At 42.6% G+C, this 22,141-nt stretch overlaps 1 protein-coding gene and 1 long non-coding RNA gene across 5 annotated transcripts in view; one reads left to right on the forward strand and one right to left on the reverse strand.

The window, feature by feature from the left end:
- The window catches only part of LOC146680450 (uncharacterized), a 75,066-nt gene that overhangs the window by 20,149 nt on the left and 32,776 nt on the right, over positions 1–22,141 (forward strand). The window lies entirely within an intron of this gene.
- lpp (LIM domain containing preferred translocation partner in lipoma) overlaps positions 1–22,141 on the reverse strand; it is a 190,606-nt gene that overhangs the window by 17,518 nt on the left and 150,947 nt on the right. For all 3 annotated transcript variants that reach the window (XM_085447276.1, XM_085447275.1, XM_085447277.1), the window contains one exon: positions 17,624–17,793. In XM_085447276.1, coding sequence (XP_085303402.1) covers positions 17,624–17,793 — 170 coding nt within the window. The remainder of the gene's footprint in view (positions 1–17,623; positions 17,794–22,141) is intronic.

Genomic DNA, 22,141 nt, shown 5'->3' on the forward strand with positions numbered 1-22,141 from the left:
AACAGTTACTTACGTATACAAGAATTTTCTCCTGTGTCAAGTAGAATGGAAAAAAAATAAGAATGTAAAAAAAAAAAAAAGGAAATTTCCCAACACAATTCAGCCTAACATAACACTGCAAACCACAAGAACAGAGGCAGAGGTTTGGGGAAATGATGTTAATTTAGACTGCACGGACTGCAATGCTGTTAAATCTCATGTTAAATACTGCAGTTTTGCTAGGTGCTGACATCATCCTAGATATCACCAAGTTACCTTTGACTTCAGTTCTTTCACACATGAGCAAAAGGAGCCAAGAGACCCCTCCAACTTCAAAATGAAGTTGAAGGGGTGAGGTTGGAAGTTTGCTTTCGTTGGCTTTCCAAGTTTATGCTAGGCTTTGCAATAGATGCTTGTTTGGGTCCAACTACAACTGCTCATAACATTAACCCTGCATGCTGAAAAGTGACACTTAACCAGTGCATCTAAAGGGACCTCTCTGAGCTTCCACATATGGTGATTTAGAAGTGAGAGACCTGTGTCACCACTGCCACAGCCGACTGTGTCACAGCACAAGTATCAAAGGACACCTGATGTGTATCTGTGAGATGATACCAGCTTTGACAGCGTGCCAGTATTTGACACTTTGGGATGGAGAACAAACTCAAAGATTGACAGCTGAGCACCATGGGTGCATTACAGACTCAACTCTGTGGTAAAACACAACGCTCCACTTACTCTTCACCAATGTTCCCTCTAAGCTGCGTACGTGCGCAATTGCGCACTGCTGGCACGGTCTCTGCGCACAGAAAATCTGCGTTGCGCACAGAAAAAAAAAACTAACCTGAATTGAAATTTAAATTAATACTTTATACATTTTACAAATTTCTACAAATACAATTCTGTTTGGCAGTGTTAGTAAGTGACTGGCTGCTCCCGTATGGACGATTATTATGCCACCTTATCCCATAGTCCAGCCAATAATGCGATTCACATTCGTATATACGCAGCTAATTAACGACGTTGACAGGCTATGACAGCATCCGTATGTGCTGATACCGGTGTTTTAGCTAGCAAAGTTGCGTGGCTGATGTGGAGTGAAGCCACGTTAATGACAACGTGTACAACCATTGGAGACGTGAGCAGGACAGACGGAACAATTGACGGAAAAAGTGTGGACTTTATACCAGTTTTTAAATTGTGTTGATAGGCCACGTAAAACCAGAGTTGTGATAAAAAAATATCTGCTATGTTTGGTTTTCTTCCTGAATACTATCGTTGTTTATATTTACTGCAGGAAGAAACAGTAAAGACGGCTCGAAACACTCAAAAACCAAAAAATCCCTTTCCTATTGGTCGAAAAATGTACCATGGCGACCAATCAAAAAATGATATGGTAACGTGGCATCTAGTTGTTAAGAAACGGGGTCAAGTTTTAGGAGTGACGGCGGTGTTTTGAGATGTGAGAGATTTGAGACATTTAGCGCAAATCTTGTGTAGTTAGTGTGTAGTGTAGTTTTGTTGTGTGTGTCAGAACAATGAGGCGACTGCTGAATGTTACAGGTGTTACAGGAGTGATACATCTCCTGCTGTCAGGCCTGCAGGTATCAGGCTGTTGTTCTCCTTTATCTCATAGTGGACAGAAATGATTTTTTGGAGTGGCACAAACAATTTGTGTTGCATCAAATTTGATGCAGAACAGCTGATTGTTCTGTAAATAGTTTGAAATGTTTATTTAAAAAACGCCTTGGCTGCATTTTTAGGTTAAACAGCTGCAAAAAACTTTCTTGTTTGCATAACTCAGTTACTTTTTTGAAGAAGTAACTATATAATTAATTGCCCAACATTGGTCATTATTTACTGTATTTTGCAGACAGAGAGTTACAGACTCTCTCCCAGACCACAGAGCTTTATATAAAAAAAAAAAAAAAAAAAAAAAAAGAAAGTTGTGTTTTCAAAATTGGAGTTCAAGTTATTTTTACTTCCAATAGTGTTAACATGCTTCACAGGTCATGAACAAGATTTTTTTTAAATTTTCATTGTAAGTGGGCTAAAGCAGTTAATTAAAAGTAGTCTAACATAAATGTAAATGCTGTAATTTGATTATTTTAATAAAACATGTAACTTGGATGGATTCGATGCTGGTGCGACCACAGTGCACACGTCTGCTGTTGCTCACAGTGGTTCAAGGGACTGCTCAGGGAGTTTGTGTGTTCACTCAGACACATGAAAAATTAGAGGGAACACTGCTCTTCACACCACAGATGTATTAAATAAACTTGATATGGTGCTGATAACTCTTCCCACTGGTCTCTTGGTTTTTACCAACAAACCAACAAAAAATCCCTGCAGTCCCAAAAACATTTCCCAAAACAACTGTTAGAACACAGACAGCTACAAGCTGCTAACAGGGCACCTTCAAAAAGGATTAGACTGAATCTTCCGACCATAAAAGTTTTATATTCCCTAATTTTTTTCCTGACGCTACAAAAGCCTCGTGCAAGGTTGGGATGTGGGTGGGACAAAAGCAGGAAAACGATAATGCAAATGTACAGGAGGAAGCAAACGTGGAATCTAAGAAAAAAAATCTGGTTTGGCTCATCCGACAAACAAGGATCTCGCGACCGGGAACCCGGGTCCGTGTTTGGGGCAAGCTGACGACCTGCTGATTCATCTTCTTCAACCATTTTTTTAAAGGACAGTAGAAACAAATAGACAAACTGATAAATTAAGAAAATGAAATTTAAAAAAAAAAGAGGTAAATCAATTTGATTCTGATATTGGGGGATTTGGTATATAGAAAAAAACCAGAGTTATACAGCTGCATATTTTTTATGATATTATCCAAAGTGTGTCTCAGTCAGAATCACCTCACAGCCCTGCGGTTTTCCCAGGGTCCTCTACACATGAAGCTAGAGCCAGCAGCTTATTAGCTTCTTGGCAGAGTGCAGTGACCTGCAATCCTCATTGGTTCAGGAAGCCAGTGCACTCAGCTTCCCTCCACTGACAGCAAAGGCATCCGAGGCTCAGATGGTAGAGCAGGATGTCCACTAATTGCAATGCTGGTAGTTTGATTTCTGATTCCTCCACATGCTCAAGTGTCCTCTGCAAAGACACCAAACCCCAAGCAGCTCTAGATAGCAGCTGAAGATCCCACGACATCTCTGGTATGTGTGCGATGAGGAGAGTAAAATCTAAATTTTAAGCCAGTTAAAATGTGTTATTAGAGTCCAGAGTTTTATTAGGCGGTTCAAAACAAGGGAAAAGAGGGGAAGTATTTGTGAAATCCATTCCCTACTTTTGTCATTTTTAGGCAAAAAAACCCTGAAACGTAAAAGAAATTTTATCATGACTAACTCAACACCTTTTGGTTTGTGAGCTTTGCTCTGAGAAAATCAGAAATCCACAATGTTCTTTCCAAGATCAAACAACTGACTGAGAAAAAGAGATGACGCCTTACATCCATTTATTAACAAATAGTTCCTCTTAAGCGCAGCGGTTGCTTACAACTCCACATACTACAACTGCCAAGGTCAACGCTGAAAAAGCTCTCAGTAGTGGGTATCTGTGTATGCACGCTGTTATTTGAAGTAGTTTCTCGAGGAAGAAGCAGTTACCTCACAGCTGACTTGGCATCAGCTTCTCTTAATGAATATTTAAACTGGAGATTTGGCAAACCCGTCCCCGTGTTAGCGTTCGCAGACACTGATCCTGCTAAGGTTCTGTTCATCACAAAAAAGGAAGCAAGAGCGTTAAATGAGCAGTAACGGCGAGGTTTTCAGAGCTACGCTGGGTGACTTCATAAAGCAAAGGGAGTGGAGTTTTATACGAGGTGTTTTTATATTCTTAAAACAAATCACGGAGGGGTCGGCTTGGAGAAAGGCCGGAAATCTGTTGTTGTTGAGGGAGCCTGGGAGCTCATTTAAATCCACGTTTTTGCAGAGGGACTGTGGGAGCATCACCCTCTCCTAACACGCGGTCTGCTCAGGCCACGGAGATGGAAAGGTCTGTGTTTAAAATTAAGTTTCCCCTCAGCTGTTTGAGTTCAGTGACTGTGATCATCTCTGTGCCTCATCCTGAGAAGGTTAACAATTGATCAGCACCCCTGCCTCCTCTCACCCGAGACCCCTGACACAATCTCACCCTCAGCCCTCGACATTCAACCTAAATTCCCTTTTGAAGCCGTCATTGCTTTCCAGTGAGCAGGACTGGCATCCTGACTCCGTCGATCTGTGTAGTTTCTAAACATTAGGTCCTCAGTTGTGAGCGTATGAAGATATATTAACGACACTTGACTCCTTTACAGAATCCTGTCATTTCTAAGCGCGTTATGTAAATCACCCACTCGTATCTTCTCCGCTGCCTGGATGCAGATGACTGAGGTGTGCATGTTTTTTTGTTTGTTTGTGTGTGGGTGTGAGTGAGCATGTCATACAGTGGAAAGCGATGGTTTGCTAACTCAGAGGATCAGTGACCTTGAAAGTATCAGCTGCATAATTCACAGACGGAGCGTTTGTGACACTCATCTGTGTGCACGCCAGTCAGTCAGGACGAGCGGGCCGAGGTTTCGGTGTCTCTGACCTGGAAAGGCCTCGTTTCCTCAGAGTCTCCTGTGCTCAGCTCTGCTCAGCCTGTCTGTCAGGGTAATAAATTCACACCGGGTTATAAATGACCAGCACGTGCAGGAATGGGATGGCATCCCGCCAGAGCTTCCTTTCCTGTTTTGTTTCTTTTTAAACACCCGGTCGGCTGGATGGTCTCGGCAGCGGCCCCCCCTTGATCCTTCTCACCAGCAGCCCGTGCAGGTTTCACTTCAAAACAAGGCAAACTAATGAAACAGCACATGTCCAATGGGATTTAAATTTTCATACATGCTAGTACACACAGCTGCGTGGCTTTACTTGTTCACACAGATTTCTTATTTTAGCTGCGTGATAACATCAAGCTACAGCCAACATGAAGGGACAGGGTCGACCACTCAGCTCATGCCTCGCTCAGGCCTTTCTTCAAAGAATAAAAGGTGGCAGTGGGGGCCCTCTCTCCGGCTCAGGCAAAGTGGCCGGCCTGCCCATCTGCCTCTCCGCCTTAAATTCAGCTCCGCAGCAGAATGCGACCCCTCTGGACTTTGGGCAATGTCTCCTGCTCTGGTTACAGAGAGAAACTGACAAAGACCCCGGCAGTAGTTCTCTCATAGCATGAGTTAGAGTGACATTGTGGTGGGTCAGCACTGGGTCACGGATATTTTTCTCTCCTGCTTGCCTCTTGGGGGTGGGGGGGGGTGGGAGCAGAGCGTGGTGGGGGTGCTTGGACGAAAAGCACGAGGAAGGTTTAGTGGGTGCCGATACATGGATTTGCTCTCTTGTCTAAACAGTGCATTCTAGTAACAACGCGCGTGCTTTTCATTTTCCTGCTTGTAATGGATAGAACGGCTGCATTTCCTGTAGTGCGGGTCAGTAATAAGAAATAATGACCTGCTTGAATTTAGCTGGCTCACACCCACTGTACGGCACAATTACACACACGCGCATAATTGTCTTGGCAAGTCTGGAGACGCACCAAGATGTGAAATCCTATTCATGCAAGTGCTATCTAATTGGCTCGCTCCTTTGAGGAATTAGACCGAGTTAATCACGTCTGAATATACAGAACTCAATTAGAACTCTGCAAGCTAATGCAGACAGCCATGAATATTTGATGACAAAGTCAGCAGAAAGCCTCCGTGTGTTCGCCAGCTTCACATGAAAAGTCGAAGCAGGGTGGGAGCACACCTGCCGACCTCTCCTGCGGTGAGCTTCAGCGCCACAACGGCGCGCAGCGACGAGGGGCCCTGAACTCACCACGATGGCTGAAAGCCTCTGGATCTGACTACCTGGATATCCATCACGGAGAAGTGACAGGTGTGTGGGTGGTGTGCGGGTGGTGTGCAGTCATTTCTAATTAGAGCCATATTACTGTCACGGAGGCTCTGCTGCAAACTCCTGTGTTGTTCTGTTTATATCACATATGAGAGGAGAGATGATCTTCTGTGATTGGATGTATTGTTTTCCTACATCGCCTTTCTCAATGACAGCAGCAGCCTTAGGGGACTTCATGGGGATATCCCTTTGTTAGCTGGGAGAGTCTGCTATGATGTGCTGTAGAGGACATCCAGAAGCCCCAATACAGCTGGCAACGTGCCTGTCGCCTCTGGGTTCTCCGACATCCTCAGCAACTTCCCTCCACTGCCTGGATTGTTTGATTATAGCGTGCGTATTCGAGCTCGTTCTTCTTCTGAAAAATTCAGCAGATTTTTTTGTCGCCACGAGTTCATCTCTAGTCCCGCCACACTCACAGTCTGTTTATTAGCACCTGCTATTCACACATTCACAATTATAAATCATTCCTGGGTGATTCCATGAGAAGAAAAGAAAGAAAAGAAAAATCAGAGAGTTCTGCCCACCGGACAACCTCAGAATCAGCTGATGTTCTTTGTTGCTATAATTATAGAATATTTAATAAAATCACACAAAGTCTTGTTCCTGCTTTCGGTCAATTTTTTTTTCCAGCATCTCTGATCTCTCTTAACTTTATAATAAAATTATCTTCATTTAAGCTCTGTTAAGAAATGCACAGACTGATAAACTCTGCAGCCGCACACCCCGACTGCGGTCTGGGGTGTGGGGCCTCCCTGCTACTGCGGAGTCGGGGTGGTCTGCCTCTCCCCACCGCAGGGAAAAGGGTAACACCACCTGGGTCTGGGTGCAATTCCCCCCTCCAGGGGCAAGGGTACCTAGACCCGGTTTGTAGAGTACGCTTGGGGAGTGTGATTGTGTGTACAGCGTCTCTTTATGTCTGTCTCCACGTTGGTTGAGTGTGGAGTAAGTGCATATGAGAGCATGAGGGTGGGAATGGATGTTTGTGTCTGTGTGTGCCTGTATGTCTGTGTCTATATGTCAGGTTGGGTATCAGACGCCACCTCTCTGGGGACACCTCAGGCCCTCCAAGGTTTGGAGGCCTATCTCCACCCACCACCACTTCCCCTGCCGGTGGCGGACTCCCTCAGGTGTCGGTGTGTTGGTGGTTCTTTGTGTCTGGGGGTGGGCGTCCGGGTACACACCGGCTCACTCCTTGGCGGCCGCTTGTCGGGGCCTGGGGCCTGGGGCTCGCTCGGGCCCCTTTGGAGGTGGGGTGCCCCCGGCCTCTCGGCCTGGGGCTCGGTCACTCAGGCACAGCTGGGGGCCGGCGGAGCTCACGGGCGCGTCACTGCAACTCCCCCTGACTTCTGCTCCGCGGCTGCTGGGCGAGCCCTCATCTGGGACTCTCCTCAGCTCTTACTGGAACAGTGGCGCGGCTGCCCCTCTGTTGGTCTTCCATGGTCTCTTGTGTTCTGGGGGCCTCTGGATGTCTGGAGTTTTGATCTCCTCCATACCCGCTTCACACCCTGGAGGACGGGGCTGTGGCCCCCCCACACTCCCTAGCAGATCATTACATGGAGAAACCTTTGGAATGCAAGCATGCTGATCCACACAGGTATGCACACATGGGTATTCACAGACGCGGACTAAAGCTTTCTTGGCTGCTGCCTCAAAGCACACTGTGCGCTGTCTATCTTGCGTGCTGCACAATATCGTTTATTATTTAGTAAATATTGATATCTATGACTAGCTAGTTTATTGTGATGGTGCTTTGTTTTCTCTATTATTATGTTGCTCTTTGTTGTTTGCTGTCTCCTCTGTTTGTTTTTTTTTTTTTCTCCATACAGGTGACCCAGGAGTTCTTTTTTTTTTTCTCTCTCTTCCCCCCCCTTCTCACCGTCTCTTCTCCCCTTTGGTTTTCTTTCTTTCTCTCCCCCTCTTTCTCTCATTCATTCCCCCTGTCCTATTTATTAAAAAAAAAAAAAAAAAAAAAAAAAAAAATGACAAAGGATGAACTGAAGCTCTGCCATCACGTAATGTCGCATACTGCTGTTTCTGATGTCATTTAGAAGAAAAAAAAAGAAAAGAAAAAAGAAATGCACAGAAACAGGAACCCGAGATGTTTGACCAGTTTTCTGATAATTTACTGGAGGAAACTTTCAAGGCTCGTATCAGGATGTGGGATAGACGGCTGTTGAAAACAAGTGATAGCACACGAATGGTCCCCTTTATACCTTTGATACCAGGATCATCTTCTAGCTGTGATTCCTTCTCCGGCCTTGCACTAAAGCAGACTGTCAGTCGCTGATTTTTGCCCCTCTTGTTTCCCACAATCGAATATAATTTTTCAAAATTAAATATTCATTGAATGTGCAATATTAATTGCACACTACTGGTGCTGAAAAATACCACATTGCCTGCTTAACATGATGGGACTAAAGACAAAACTCCACCTTCACAATGAATCAGCAAACCAAGTTTTCTTCCAAGTGCATATTTAAAAATTAAACAGACATAAAAAATAAAAAAAAGAAGCAGTCCATCAGTTAAACTTTTATAAAGGCAGCATGAATGACGGCGACCAGTACGGGTGACATCACTACTTTCCAAGACAGACAAACAGCCGCCGAGGGTAAAAGCTCATCAGTCAATCACGAACGTTTCCTGGTGACTGGCAGGTCAGGGGCGCCGTGTGAAGTTCTTCCTTTACAATGGCAGAATGGAAAATCTTTCACAGTGTGTAGCCAAAGAGACCAAAGCCCATTCATTTTAAATAACGGAGCCATAGTACAACACCAGATAATGAGCATAATTACATTCAAGCAAGTTGGCGTCCGTGACCTTGATGGTCTCTGAATTTCTGTCAAAAGCGGAAGAAATAGATTAAGGTTTTTATGTAGGCAAATCCCTATCTCTTTATTACTGCTCTTTCAATACGAAGCTCTGCTCCTGATGTGACCTTGTGGTACTTGCATCAGTCTTATTACAGCACACTTAAACCGGCTGCTCTTTGGATGATCTACATTCGCTGGGAGTGGCAGTATGAACAGGAATGTGGGGCTGCGATTCTGCCTCGAACAGGAACCTGTCCGCAACACTCTTCCATTCACTGGCGTCATTTAAGCAGATTGAATGGCTCTGTTTACCGTCAGAGAGACTGAAGTGAAGGGCAGCTAAAAAGCCTTTTTAAAGTAAATTAACTGGCCCAAAACTTGGCTGTGGTAATGCTGCAGCAAAGTAAGCGAGCGCTGTAGCAACACGGCGGATATGAGCACACTTAAGAACAGTAGGCATGGTAACCTGTGTAAGCAATTAACCTTGGTGACACTGAATCCCACTGCTGAACTTCTTCAAACACCAGCTGAGCTATCAGACATGTCAAGAGTCCCTGTTGCTCTCAGCTCCGTTAACTAATATGCTCTCATGGTTACAGTCAGACTTCCTAAAGTGAAAGGAGAAAGAAAATTGCTGTTCATTTCTAAGATTACACCAGGCCTCACTGCTATAATCCCACTGATTGAGAACAGTTTGGGGTTTAACCACCTAGAAGATATAATGAATCTACTTTCTTTATGCGAGGCTGTGAAAATGCCAACCCTTATTTTCTGTCCTATACAATATGGATACGCTGTTGCACATTAAACATGGTTAACGTTGCAAATACTGCAGATACATACAGCCTAAAGGTTCAGGCTTCAGACTACTCTAAGTACTCCATTTGAGAGTATTTCCTCTACTCTTGACTCTAATTGATATCAGTGAGAGGAGCTATTGCTAATATGATCATCTCAAGTACCCACCTGCTGTTCAAACCTTCAATTTACAAGTGGCAGCCAAGCGCAAGAAAACAGAGCTAAAGGAAGGCGTAATGGAGCTGAAACTGCCTGTAGGAGACAGATGAACTGAGGCGTTGTGTCAAGGCCCACGGTCAGGGAAATAAAGATTATTTTGATCCGTAAATGACAGAAAGTTATTCAGTAAAGTCCGAGAATAAAAAGATGGAAATGAGCAAAATGCACTGACTCTTTATAATTCTGTAAGTCTTTAAAGATGGTTGGTTTGATGAGCTCTGCAGTTAACTGCTGTTTAACAATTTATTAGCAGATCATTTACCAGATTGATTCCATAGAGCAGCGGGTGTGTCTGCTTACAGTCAGCCTAACAAACCAATTGTTTTATTCCTGATGGTGAAATTTGCTTGTGTCTCATTTTAAAGGCGCTCCCCTCTCCGTTCCAAAGACTCACTCGTATGTACATGTTTGAAGACTGGCATTACAGTATACTCACTTGCGGATGTGCAGGTGGACAGTTAAAGGCAGTCTCCTCCTGTCAACTCCTAATTTGGCCAGAAAGACCTGTGACTTTATAAAGCATGAAACTCGAGCCTAGTTCTCTCTCAGACCACAAGACGTCAAAAGGTTATCAAGAATTTTTTGTCCAATCATCCCAAAACCATGGTGCCTGCTGCAGCTTACATTAGCAGGCATTAGCAGCAATTTAATGAGAGAAGAGAACATAATAATGCTTATGAATATTCTTGACTATTGGACGCAGGGTTTTATTTGTTCAAATCCAGCACTGGAATGGCAGACACAGCAACCAACAATTAAAAACAAAAAAAACAAAACATGCCCCAAGGACAGCAGTCCCTGAGAGAATGCAGCAAACAGAAACAAAGGAGCACTGCACTCTCTACATACACTGGTGTAATTAGAATAACGCGTGAGCCGTAGCTGGTGTTTCCACAAAAGAGTTGACACCTTGAATAAACTCTCGGCCTCTTAAATGCCTGCACTTCTCATCTACAGCGAAGCGCTCTTCCTAAACGTATTACATGTTATTGCTCTGCAGCACCTGAGACTGCATCCTTCAGAACAAGCCTCAGAGCTTGTTCACTTTAATGTGCATTTAACTGCATCGATTAACGAGATTAAGATTTATCTGGAAATTTGTGCTTGAGATCACAAAGCAGGTCTTCTGGTTTTGGGGTCACTGTATAAACTTAGTGTGAATGGCGTCAGAAATGCAGGGTTATATAATAAGGAAATACATATTTTGCTGTTTTTGGCAGGTCAAGATTGCATTTTTGTCCAGATGAATAGCCATAGCTATATCGGATTAGCTTACCATAGACACATACGGACAAAGGGACACAGGAAGCCTGACTGGTCAGAGAGTAGAATCAATCCACCAGCCTTGATTTAATAAAGTCAACTAATAATGAGCAATTGGAGTAAATATATAATGCTGTTAATCATTTTTACTTTAAAAGCATGAAATCAGACTTCACGTGGCAATGCAACTAAATTTATTCAGTTTTATCTGGATAGCAATAACACCTAAAACCAGATGAACAAGTACCTGGCAACAGTGGGACAAAAAACCTCAGTTTTCACTGGAAGAAACATGAAGGATGAGCAGAGCAAGACAGGACAGAAGACATGCAAGAAAGGGAATTATCTAATAATAAGAACAAATGCCACATACTAGCGTCAAGCTACAAAAAACTGCAGTTCCTTCAATGTCCACTCGAGGCTCCAGCAATGAGTTATTCCCCACAGACTCCCAATCTTAATATGTCCAACTTTACAACAGAAATAAACAGATTTACAGTCTGCTTTATATAAAAAGCCCTGTTTTGGTTTCTCTTTCATAAAATCTGTATGGGTGGTGAATCTTTTTTATAAACGTGCATTTGACAGGGACCCACACAGATGGCTGTAGCTGCTAGCGTTCTATTATGCTTCACCTCCTTTTGTGCACCTTTTAAATAATATATATTGCATATCAATCGGCGGTCTGATTAATTCTGCTCACAGTCTGTCTACAAAGCTTTGGTGAATAAAATTCTGGTATTTTATTCTAATGGTAATCCTCATGTCTGTGACGTGCACCTGTTGGCTGATAGCTTAGCACTCCACCCTTGCATCCTATAATGCTCTTACAACCAAAACAGAACAATAAAGCTACGTTTGAGGCTTTGATGGCATGGTGGCCATCTTTAACAATCAGCGAGACAGACAGACCGCAGTAAACATTACTCACAAACATCACCACAACATTTATTTGGAATCACTCAGAAATACTGCAGAAACACTGTTAGCCGGCATTGTTGGTTTCTAGTGATTAATTAGTTCCAGTTTTGCAGAAAACAAAGTCAGCAACAGTTTGAATCATCTGGAAAAAATTTCACAAGATAGCTTTCTTGGAAAACGGCACTAAAGTTCAAAACTTCTGCATCTCTCAGTAACAATGACGGACGTCTTGCCAGGTCGTGTGTGCACACATCCTTACTTTCCTCCTGTTATGCGTGTGTGCAAATACTGAATGGGGTGATCGGGAGGACACCTCAAGCTGAGACACGTCAGACAAGGGGAAAAAAAATCCCAAAACAATGGCAATGCCAGTGTTTTCACAGTGACACGATTACAGATCACTCCATGCAAAATGACACATTAATTGTGCGGCTGCAGAGTTTATCAGCATCACCGTGCATTCAAATAGGCGATGATAAGACCTCTGTGGAGGCAAGCCAAGGGAAGTGCCATGGACAAAGGCTGATTTCTGCCCTCCAGTTTACGGGCCGGTGGTGTGACTGAGGTTGGCTCGAGAAAAAGATAGCAGGTTGTAAAATCAGGAAGTAGACAGGAGCTGATAACACATCTGTGTGAGTTCCTGTACATTACTAAAAGGAATTACTAATAACTAGGCAAACAGTTTGAACGAGGCAAATCACCCTGCGGAAGAGATTGATCTCAGCCGTTCAAATGCCAGTATTGTTACACAGAATATGTAAAGTCCCAGCTCAGATAAGAGCGCTGCTGATCGCCTGCTCTGATACATGGCAGAAAACTTTGTTGGATGGCAATCAGCGTGCGAAATGTATTCCTCCAATTCCTGGCAAAGGGATTAATAGAGTTTTGCATATTATTATACAGATTCTACACACAGCAAGTTTCCTCAGGCACCTTTTATACCTGTAAGATATTCTACATCAAATATAATACGCTGCCACGGGCTGATGGAAAAACCTATTTCGCACAAAGAGCACACAGCATATGGAAATAATTCAAGAAATAACAATAAATTGTTTTCAGTTTTTAAATGACTTACAGTGTTTTTATTATCATGCATTGACTGTATAGTCAAAAAGTGAAACAGTTAAAGGGAACTCGGGGAAGAATGCACATTTTAAGCAACTGTAAGTGTCGTTTTTTTAATTACCTTTGGTGCTTCTGGTGCTGGACTACTTGCACTTCCAAGACAGAAAAGAAATCTCTAGGTCTGCTGTTTTTATTTTGATCATGTATTTATGTATTTTAAGTGAGGGTGTGGGGTATAGAGACAGATCACTGTTAAGTTTTGGGTTTAAAAAAATATTTTAAAGGCTAATCCTAAGCTTCTGAAAAAGCGCTTCCAAAACCCCCCCCAACCTCAAGCCTGTTGAAAATGTGTAAACTATGCTTTAAAACAGAGTCTGTGCCAGGAAACCAAGAAGAGCAACCAAATATTCACACAGAGTTATATTTGCTGATGGCTACCAAAAGCATCTGGTTGAGGTGCAGTTTGCCAAGAGACATTTTAACAAATATCAGTGGAGGTGCAGTTATACATTTTAACCTATATCTACATTATTTTTGAATGGGAACAAAAATAGAAAAGTCTTGAGCACCTGATCCTTGTTTTAAAGGCTTTAAAGGTGTATGCTCTGCAATTATTTCACCCTGTCAAAACAAAACAACAAAGAAATCAAAAGTCAAAAATGACCATGATGCCAGCAGGGTGCACCTTAACCTTTAGAGAAGAAACACGAGAGTAGTTTCAGTCCTCCCATCTGACTGTTGGCGAGTAGGTAAGTCAGTAGACTTCCTAAAAGGTAACTTCTTAGGAGAATCAGGCATTTAGGCCATTACAACAATCCACTAAATGAAACCATACTCTGCTTACGTGCTCCTTCAGCATAGAGAAGAACTGCTGCTAATATCATGTGACAGGTGAAAGTGTGAAGAAATAAATTCAGTGTGTCATTAATGTTGGGTTGCTCTTAAGACATTCCTAGACTGACTGACTTGGAGGCTAACTTGAAGTTTTCCTCTTTCCTCTCTGGGATTTTGCATTTCTCTTCAGAGACTCAACTCTCACGTTCATTCTCTAATCGCACAGAGGCGTATGACCCTGAGGATGGGAATAAAAGAAGAAGAAATTACTTTCATTAAGAAATTCAGATTTCCCCCATCCTTTTGATCTTGTGCCAGAAGAACATTTATGCTGATGAAATGCATAAATAAAGTTCTTAAATTATCCCATTCCTCTTTAGCGTATGTATCAGAGTTGGAGAACTTCCAGACAAGACAACTACAATCACACTGAGTGCCTCTGAAAAGAGATGATTTAAGAGATGGCCTGCCACTGGTTTAAACATCATGTAGCTCGGCTTCAAGACTTTACTGGTAAAATGCACATCGAGCCATTTCCTGCAAGTGAATGAAAAGAAAACTGAATAAATGTGGCACTATGTGCTGTCAGGAGAATCAGCATTACCTAATTAATATCCCTAACAAACAATAATCACCATTCCCAGACTTTGTTTAGAGACCTCTTCTGTCCTCAATGTCCCTTAAAGCGCCTCTAACCCACCTTAACAAAAAATATCCTTATCATGAAGTAACTAAATCTTAATCATCTTTAATGCATGTCTTACAGTTTGGACACTGGGCTATTTTTTCCAAGAAGAAAAGGGACTGCCTGAACGCATTTGAATCAGGAGCTCTATGAACAACGACATATATGTGCAAACACATCTGTACAACTGGATGGGTGTCAGTCACTCTTCGCCGGATTCATTTCTTTCTTCGGCCTGTGTAAAAGCACCTGTAGTCAAAGCACAGGGCACAGTTGTCCAGTTTAAAAGGGGAAACAGCAGGAGCTCAAAGACCAGGAAGAAACGGAGAAGCCGGTGCAAGAGTAGACAAAACAATCTGTTATTAAATGAAGATTGGGACCACGACCAGTCTGCCCGTGTCTAGTGCTTCACTTAACAACAGGGCGAGAGGTGACTCAGCCTGAAGCAGTCGCTGAAGCCAAAGAACAATCTCAGCTGTAGTCACCATATTTCAGCCAGCTTTTAATTATGCAGACAAGCTCAGGCTGCAGCGACCGAAAGAGACGAGAGACTGTAAATATAAATGTACTACTGCTGGAATATTTACTGTGTTATCATATGTGTATTAATAACATCGTATTCAATTTTCATTTTGAAATATAACAGTAACTGTACTCCTCATATGACTCACTTATTTTTAAAAGAAAGCAAAAGAAAGTTCAAAGTATTACAGTTAAATTTAGTTTGTATTTCCTCGCTGCAGCGCAGTTATTTCCCATCTCAGCTTCCAGGAATGACCCGCCGACTGACACCTAATATCGCTGACAGTAAGAAACATGTCCCTTCCCGCTGTGGGACCGATGACCATTTTCTACTGAAACTGAATGAGGGAAACACTTCTGCTTAATAAATTCCTCATGGTTTTGCCAGATGACACGTCTTTCCTGATAATATTGTGCAAGGAAACACTTTCATGCGTGTTGTGCAACATACTGACAAGAAAACCAGTCACAGTTTTATAAAATGGAATAAAAACATTCCAAATTAAGAATAACTCACACAAATTTCTGGCTCATTTATCCCCAATCATTTCTTCCTTTGATAAGAAAAGTGATTACTAATCGTTTAGCAGAAGTCTTATCTCATCCACAAAGAGAATTAACGCCATGTTTCTTGACTTAACCATATCTGGCTGTTCATCAGCCGTCACTGTAGACAGTTATGCATCATTTAAGAGTGATGTGTGAAGGCAAACATCATTCTTCAAACTATTAAAAATTAGATAGATTAAAAAAGGCCATGAATGCATATCTGACCTGATTATTTCAGGAGAAAAAAATGGCAGGTGGATCTATCAGGCAGTGTTGGGTGAAGATCAGCTAGAGATGAGAAGCCACAACAAGTTTTGCACCACCTGCTCATGTCTATTACAAAGGATCAAGCTGTGCCATATTCACACCAATCAGCCACAGCATTAAAACCACCGAGAGTTAAAAGTGAAACCTGGGTCTTCTTGTTACAATACAATGCTCTGCTGGGAAACTTTGTGTCCTGGAATTCACATGCATGTCACTTTGACATGTAGCACCTGACTAAACAATGCAGACCAAGCACGCTCCCCTATAGTAATAGCAGAACAAGACAATGGAATTTTTAGGAGGCTCCTGAACAGATGTGATCCACTGAGACCCCCCTGTGCAAGCCTCTGTGCCCAAACCTAGACAACAACAACAACAGGAGAGTTTTGCTGTACTTTATCGTCACTGCTATCATGTGCAATACGTATGATTTAAAACCTATATTTCAAATGTCCTGAAATTGTTTACTTGGCCACCTGGGGACAGTAGAACAAGCTTTAAAAACCATACTGAACTTGTGCGATAATCTAGCTAAGGTAGGGATTATAATCCAATAAACACATACAGGCAAGAACTCCTGCTGCATTATATTGTAGCGCCTCTGTGGGCGTCCACACAGGCCCTCGCACGCATTATCCGATAAGGAAATGTATGTCATTTGGACCCGAGTGGACTCTTGCATATTTGAGGACGGGAAAACTTTTATTCCCGTATCATATGTTCACCAAGTTGTTCTCCCTGTCTTATGATGCAGGGCTGAAACTATAGTGTAGCATTTTAAAGCTTTACGCCAGGGGTCCCCAATCCCAGTCCGCGAGGGCCGGTGTCCCTGCAGGTTTTAGATCTCACCCTGGGTCAACACACCTGAATCACATGATTAGTTCATTACCAGGCCTCTGGAGAACTTCAAGACATGTTGAGAAGGTAATTTATCCATTTAAATCAGCTGTGATGGATCAAGGACACATCTAAAACCTGCTGGGACACCGGCCCTCGTGGACTGGGATTGAGGACCCCTGTTTTACGCTAAACAGCTGCCAGAGGAAAGTCGACAGGAGCGAGAGAAAAAACAAAACAAAAAAACCCTCCGTGTTCACAAATCTGCGTCCATTCTGCTCGTTTCCTGCTCCTTATTTTCACTCTCGGACTCTATTAGAGCTCTGCATGATTCACAAATCAAAGCTACCTTATGCTGGGCCTCCAAAGTGCACACCTCCCATTTCCTACTATGTTTAAGCAAGCTTTCTTCTGATTGGCTGCCACTTATTAAAAGCAGGTGGGTGGTGCTTCTTTGATTGCATATTCCTATACTGACACGATACAGAGACAACAATAGTAAGAAAAAAACAGTCTTAAAGCTGGAGGGCAAGTAGGTCAGCAGTTACACGCAGCTGCAGGCCAGCTGCCTACTAATAAAATGTATTAGTCAAAGATGTTTGAGAATGTCAAAACAAGCTCAAAGAACAAACTTGTTTGCTAACCAGCTGACATTAGTTGTGTAACAGGACGAAAGTTCATTCAGGAAAAGAGACACAAGAGAGTTTCACTGAATGACCAAAAACAAAACGAAGCCAATAAAGAAGAGGAAATGAAAATGTGTGTGTGGTGAGAGGTGGCAGCCCTCTGGGCTTTGATGAAATGAAATGTGGTTGCCTGAAGTGAAACCTATGAAACATTCCAGGCACAGCGATACCCGATGATATAATGTGCACTTTTAAAACGCGGACGCATGTAGTGAGGCTAAGTGAAGTGTTGAGGCAGGTGGATTTAAAAGAAAGGAAGCTGCTTACAATATAGCAAGGCTCACAGTACGCCTTCTTCTCCACAGCATAGAAGGGCTTTCCACGCAGCTTGGTGCTGCAAGTCATGCAGACGAAGCAGTCGACATGGAAGACCTGGTCCATGGCAGTGCAGCCGGTGCCTTCACCCACTACGTTCTCTCCACAGCTGGCGCAGCGCCCTGGGGAGAGGAAGAGGAGGAGAAGCTGAGAAAAGATTCCCTCTAAAACCACAGATTTTTCACTTCTTAAAGTAAATAACATCAGTGATCAGTAAGGCTAAGAATAACGCGCAAACAACATAAATGTGGTTGTAATGGAGAGCTGAAACCTGTGACTGCTTCCATTCACTGCAATTGGTGCTTGACCTTGTGAGCGGCATCCTACAGTGCAGCAAATCTCTTACTTTCAGCCTAAAATGCAGCCACGCCGAAAGCAACACTCTTAACAGGTTTCTTAGAAAGATGTGAAAATAAGGATCATGTATATATAAGGTAACAGATACAAAGAGAGGACAATGTAGAGCTGCAGAGAAGCATCACGATGCCAGCAGTACAAACAATGGCTCTTGTTCTTTGAGTGGGAATCTGTGCATGAAAATAATTAAAGAAAGAACACAGCTAAAACTCTCGGTGTGCACTTTGATGAGAAACATGGGACAGCGCTTTAAACTCTGACATCCATTCATCCATTTTTCTTTTCCAATTAATTCTGCAACTGCAATTCAAGAACCAATAAAAGTTTAACCTTAACTATTCCCCATGTGTAGAGAAACCTTGGCAGATTTGATTTCAGGTATCACACGACATTCAGACGGAATGAACTCTAAACAGCCATGAAGCCTTCACTCCCTTTAGAAATCCTAGAGGTTGTTAAACCAGTGTCTTTTATGATTCTTTGATTAGCCCAGCCACGAAGGGGTGGGTGAGCGGTTGGGTTCACAAGCCAATCCCAGTGCCGGACCTAAGCCCGGATAAATGGTTATGGTTCTGATCAGGACGGGGATTTGGTGTAAAATCAGACATACAGAAAAGAAACTGTGATGATTGGCTGCAGTGACCCCTGAAGCCAGCTGAAAGAAAGGCGGCTAAAGCCTCTGCTGAAGGCTCTGCTTAGATCTCTCTTGTAAAAGAGATTTTAATCTGAATGAGGCTCCCTGCTTAAATAAAGATTTGTATATACCCACCTCACATCGCGGGGGAGCTGGATCCCATCCCAGGTGACACTGAGCATGAATAAGAGAACATCCCAGGACTAACACTGAGACACAAACAATCATTCTCAGTTGCATCAACACCTACAGACATTTTAGAATCACAGTTGGCTCAACGTGCATGCCTTTGGAAAGCTGAGAAAACCCAGAACCTTGCTGCTGTAAGGCGACAATGCTAACCAGTGTGAAAGCATGCCACCCAAGGCATTTTTTTCTGCCGCACCTCATTCCCACCTTATGGTTAGTTTTGAGGACTCTGGCAATGGGAGTCTCAACATAAGTCTAAGGATCCATGAAGAATTAAGAAAACGAATTGGTCAGTGAACCAAAAGGTGACGACGTTTACCTGCTTTCCAACATTTATCAGCAACACTGTGCAGTAAACAAAGAGGAAAGTTGAGCCACTGAATTTATAGTAATTTGATATGAGCGTTAAGTAAATTCTACTAACGAGAGCAGCCGGCAAAGAGCCAAAAAAGGAAAACAAGAACTTGAGAAACTACAACTGAGCGTTGAACTTAAAAGTGTTTTGACATCTAAATCGAGGATCCGTAGACCGAGCTTTTGTCCACGCGTCACCTCGCGCTCCCTCGTGCCACGAAGCTGGAAGCTGTCCCTTTAAAGGCTTCATTTCCTGACATCAGGGGCGTCTAATCTTCATTTCTATTTCAAACACTGGATAAGGAAGGATTAAATAATATAATTATGCCACATTAAAGAAAGCATACACATCACCAAAGAGTGACATCTGTTTAAAAAGTTGAGCATTAAATGATAAAAGAAAACTTTAGAAGTACAACGAAGTCTTTGTAAAAGGGGCACAAGTGAACTGATATTATTGCTCCAGAAAGAGGCTGATTGCATATTGCGGGACATGGCATTTGGATATCTTTAATTGAGTTGGAGATATCTTTAATTGAGTTTAAGATGTCCTCGACTCAATGCAAGTTATCTTCAACCCAATTAATAACACTGTCAATTTAATTACTGGTATCTTACAATAATAGGGTTTAAAAAAAGATATCTGAGAATGTTTTATTTTTTACACATCTGAGGACAGATGCAATCTCACAGAGCAAGCTTGATACAGTATATTTAATTAATTCAAGTTCAGTTCTGTGGATCATTTTCCTTCCCTTTTCATTTTTTGCTTCATCTAAAGGCTGATTTGGGCGATGATTGACACTCTGTATGTTCTGAACAGAGCGGTTCGAGCGTGTTACACACAGAGGCGAGACACTAACCGGGGGGAGATAGAGTATCTGATGCTCGCATTTTCACAGTTCCACTTGCTGTTTTCATATCAAAAATTCAAACGGAGTGTAAAGCGGATTCTGTCTCAGGTATCAGCACAACTTTTGGAAGTCATATGTTGCTGAGATCAAATATCTGCTTGACTGCGAGGCTTGCAAATGGTATTCTAATGTCACATAACTCATTATCTTATCACTGCAAATGGGGGAAAGTTGCTTAAAGAATGAGTGGATCCACAACTTTTTTTCCCCTTTTCCAGCAACATTTTGAAATCATTATTAGAACACTGAACATTAGATATTTTTGTTTCTTGTATTAGATGACTCAGGATTCATTGAATGAGGAAACTGACATTTCCCTTCTAAAAATTCTTATCACAGCAGCATTTTGTACATTAATTTAGCGACTTCTGTCATCCAGGGCGACTTATAGCGCAGACAGGTTTTCATAAAGCCTGCCACCGGTTTCATCTGCTCCCACAGCTCTATCCACACCTCAATTATGGCTGTGTTACCTACTGTACAGGGAGGCAGATTAAACAAACTAGTGAAGGCACGTCTCGGGGGGACATGTGGGTGTCAGTGGAATCACAAGCAGGGTAATCACTTCAGAGAGCCAGAGGGAAAGAGAAAGGGAGAGAGAGGGAGCGAGAGACAGAGACGGAGCACGCCGAGCCTGTTAGTGGCTTCAGATCACAGGCCATCTTCAGTGAGTGGATGAGAATGCCAAACATGTCCCACAGGGCTCCCACTTTAAATAGCGAGAAGGAAACCTCTCGGAAATCCTTTTCCTTTTGGCAGTCTGTGATTGCGAAGGCCCTCAGGAGTGCAGCGTACACAGTTTCACACCAACACACACACACAGGAAGAAAAAAAACAAAACATCCCTCTGCGTCTGACATGCCACACGTGTAGACGAGTACATACAAACACAGACACATGTATCATATAGTGTACGCGTGCCCACAGACACGCCGTGCCACGCTGCGCGCAGCCCACACATGATTTCACATCAGCGTGGAACAAAGAGCAGCAGATCTGAGCCTCTTTCAAACTACTGTACGCCTTCTATTCCTATACATTTCACATTTTAATAACAAGCTAAAGGCAGCGTTTTAATGCAACTGTGTATACAACTGTTTATTATCACACATAATCAGCCGGCTCCCTTTTTTCTCTGTTAGACAAGGAAAGAAGCAGCAGTTCACACTAGAGCAGCTGAAACCAGAGATTTCTTGCTGGATTATTGACATGATTACTATAATAATGGTCGATCCATTCAACTGATTGACTCATCTCCTAAGCTCTGATTTTAATTGTTAGGAAATAAGTGTTTTGGATTCCAGCTCCTCGTGTTCTCTCACGACGAAAATCGCAGATGGAAATGATGATCTAGTTTTTACCTTCTTCAAAGAGGTTATATGCTAAGGTTTTTTTGACCGTTTTGTTACTTAAAAAGCCGTGGACATATTTATAAAATTCTACCAATTTGAGCAAATTAGAAGTAATTCCATTCAGATCTGGATCCAGGAACTTTTTGAAGGGATTCTTCACCACTGAGAGACAGGCTACATCTTCACATACACATTTTAAACTGAAATAAGAGAAACTGACGGTCTATTTCAGATCCAGATATCTTTTCTACACCCTGAGAGTCAGAGCACGGTGCTGTAAAAATATAAAGCCTTTCAATGCATCTGTAACTGCTTTTATCAGCAGTCTTACTGTACGATAATGGAGACGAGTGCTGTGTTTTACATCAATAATTTCACACGTGTGCAATGGAAATAAGCATTTTCAATTTTTAGACACTACTTCAATTGACTTCTTGAATAATACAGGACAGAAATTGAAGCAACATCGTATTTACCCCCGTGGAGATGATCCCAAATACTTTCGAACTATTTCAGCTGGGCATAAAGGAATCATGAAAGGCCTCACCGCTCCCCAGCGTCCCTTTGCGCGGGGAATGGAACCAGAGTCTTGATATCAAAACTTCAAATACTTCCTGTAGAACCAATGCAATGGTGACGGGGTGGGAGGGGGGAGTTCATTTACACTTTA

Source organism: Copadichromis virginalis, linkage group LG23 (assembly GCF_057382275.1).
Source record: "Copadichromis virginalis isolate Kocher_CV1m ecotype Utaka linkage group LG23, C_Virginalis_male_GT1.1, whole genome shotgun sequence".
In the NCBI taxonomy this organism is placed as follows: Eukaryota; Metazoa; Chordata; class Actinopteri; order Cichliformes; family Cichlidae; genus Copadichromis; species Copadichromis virginalis.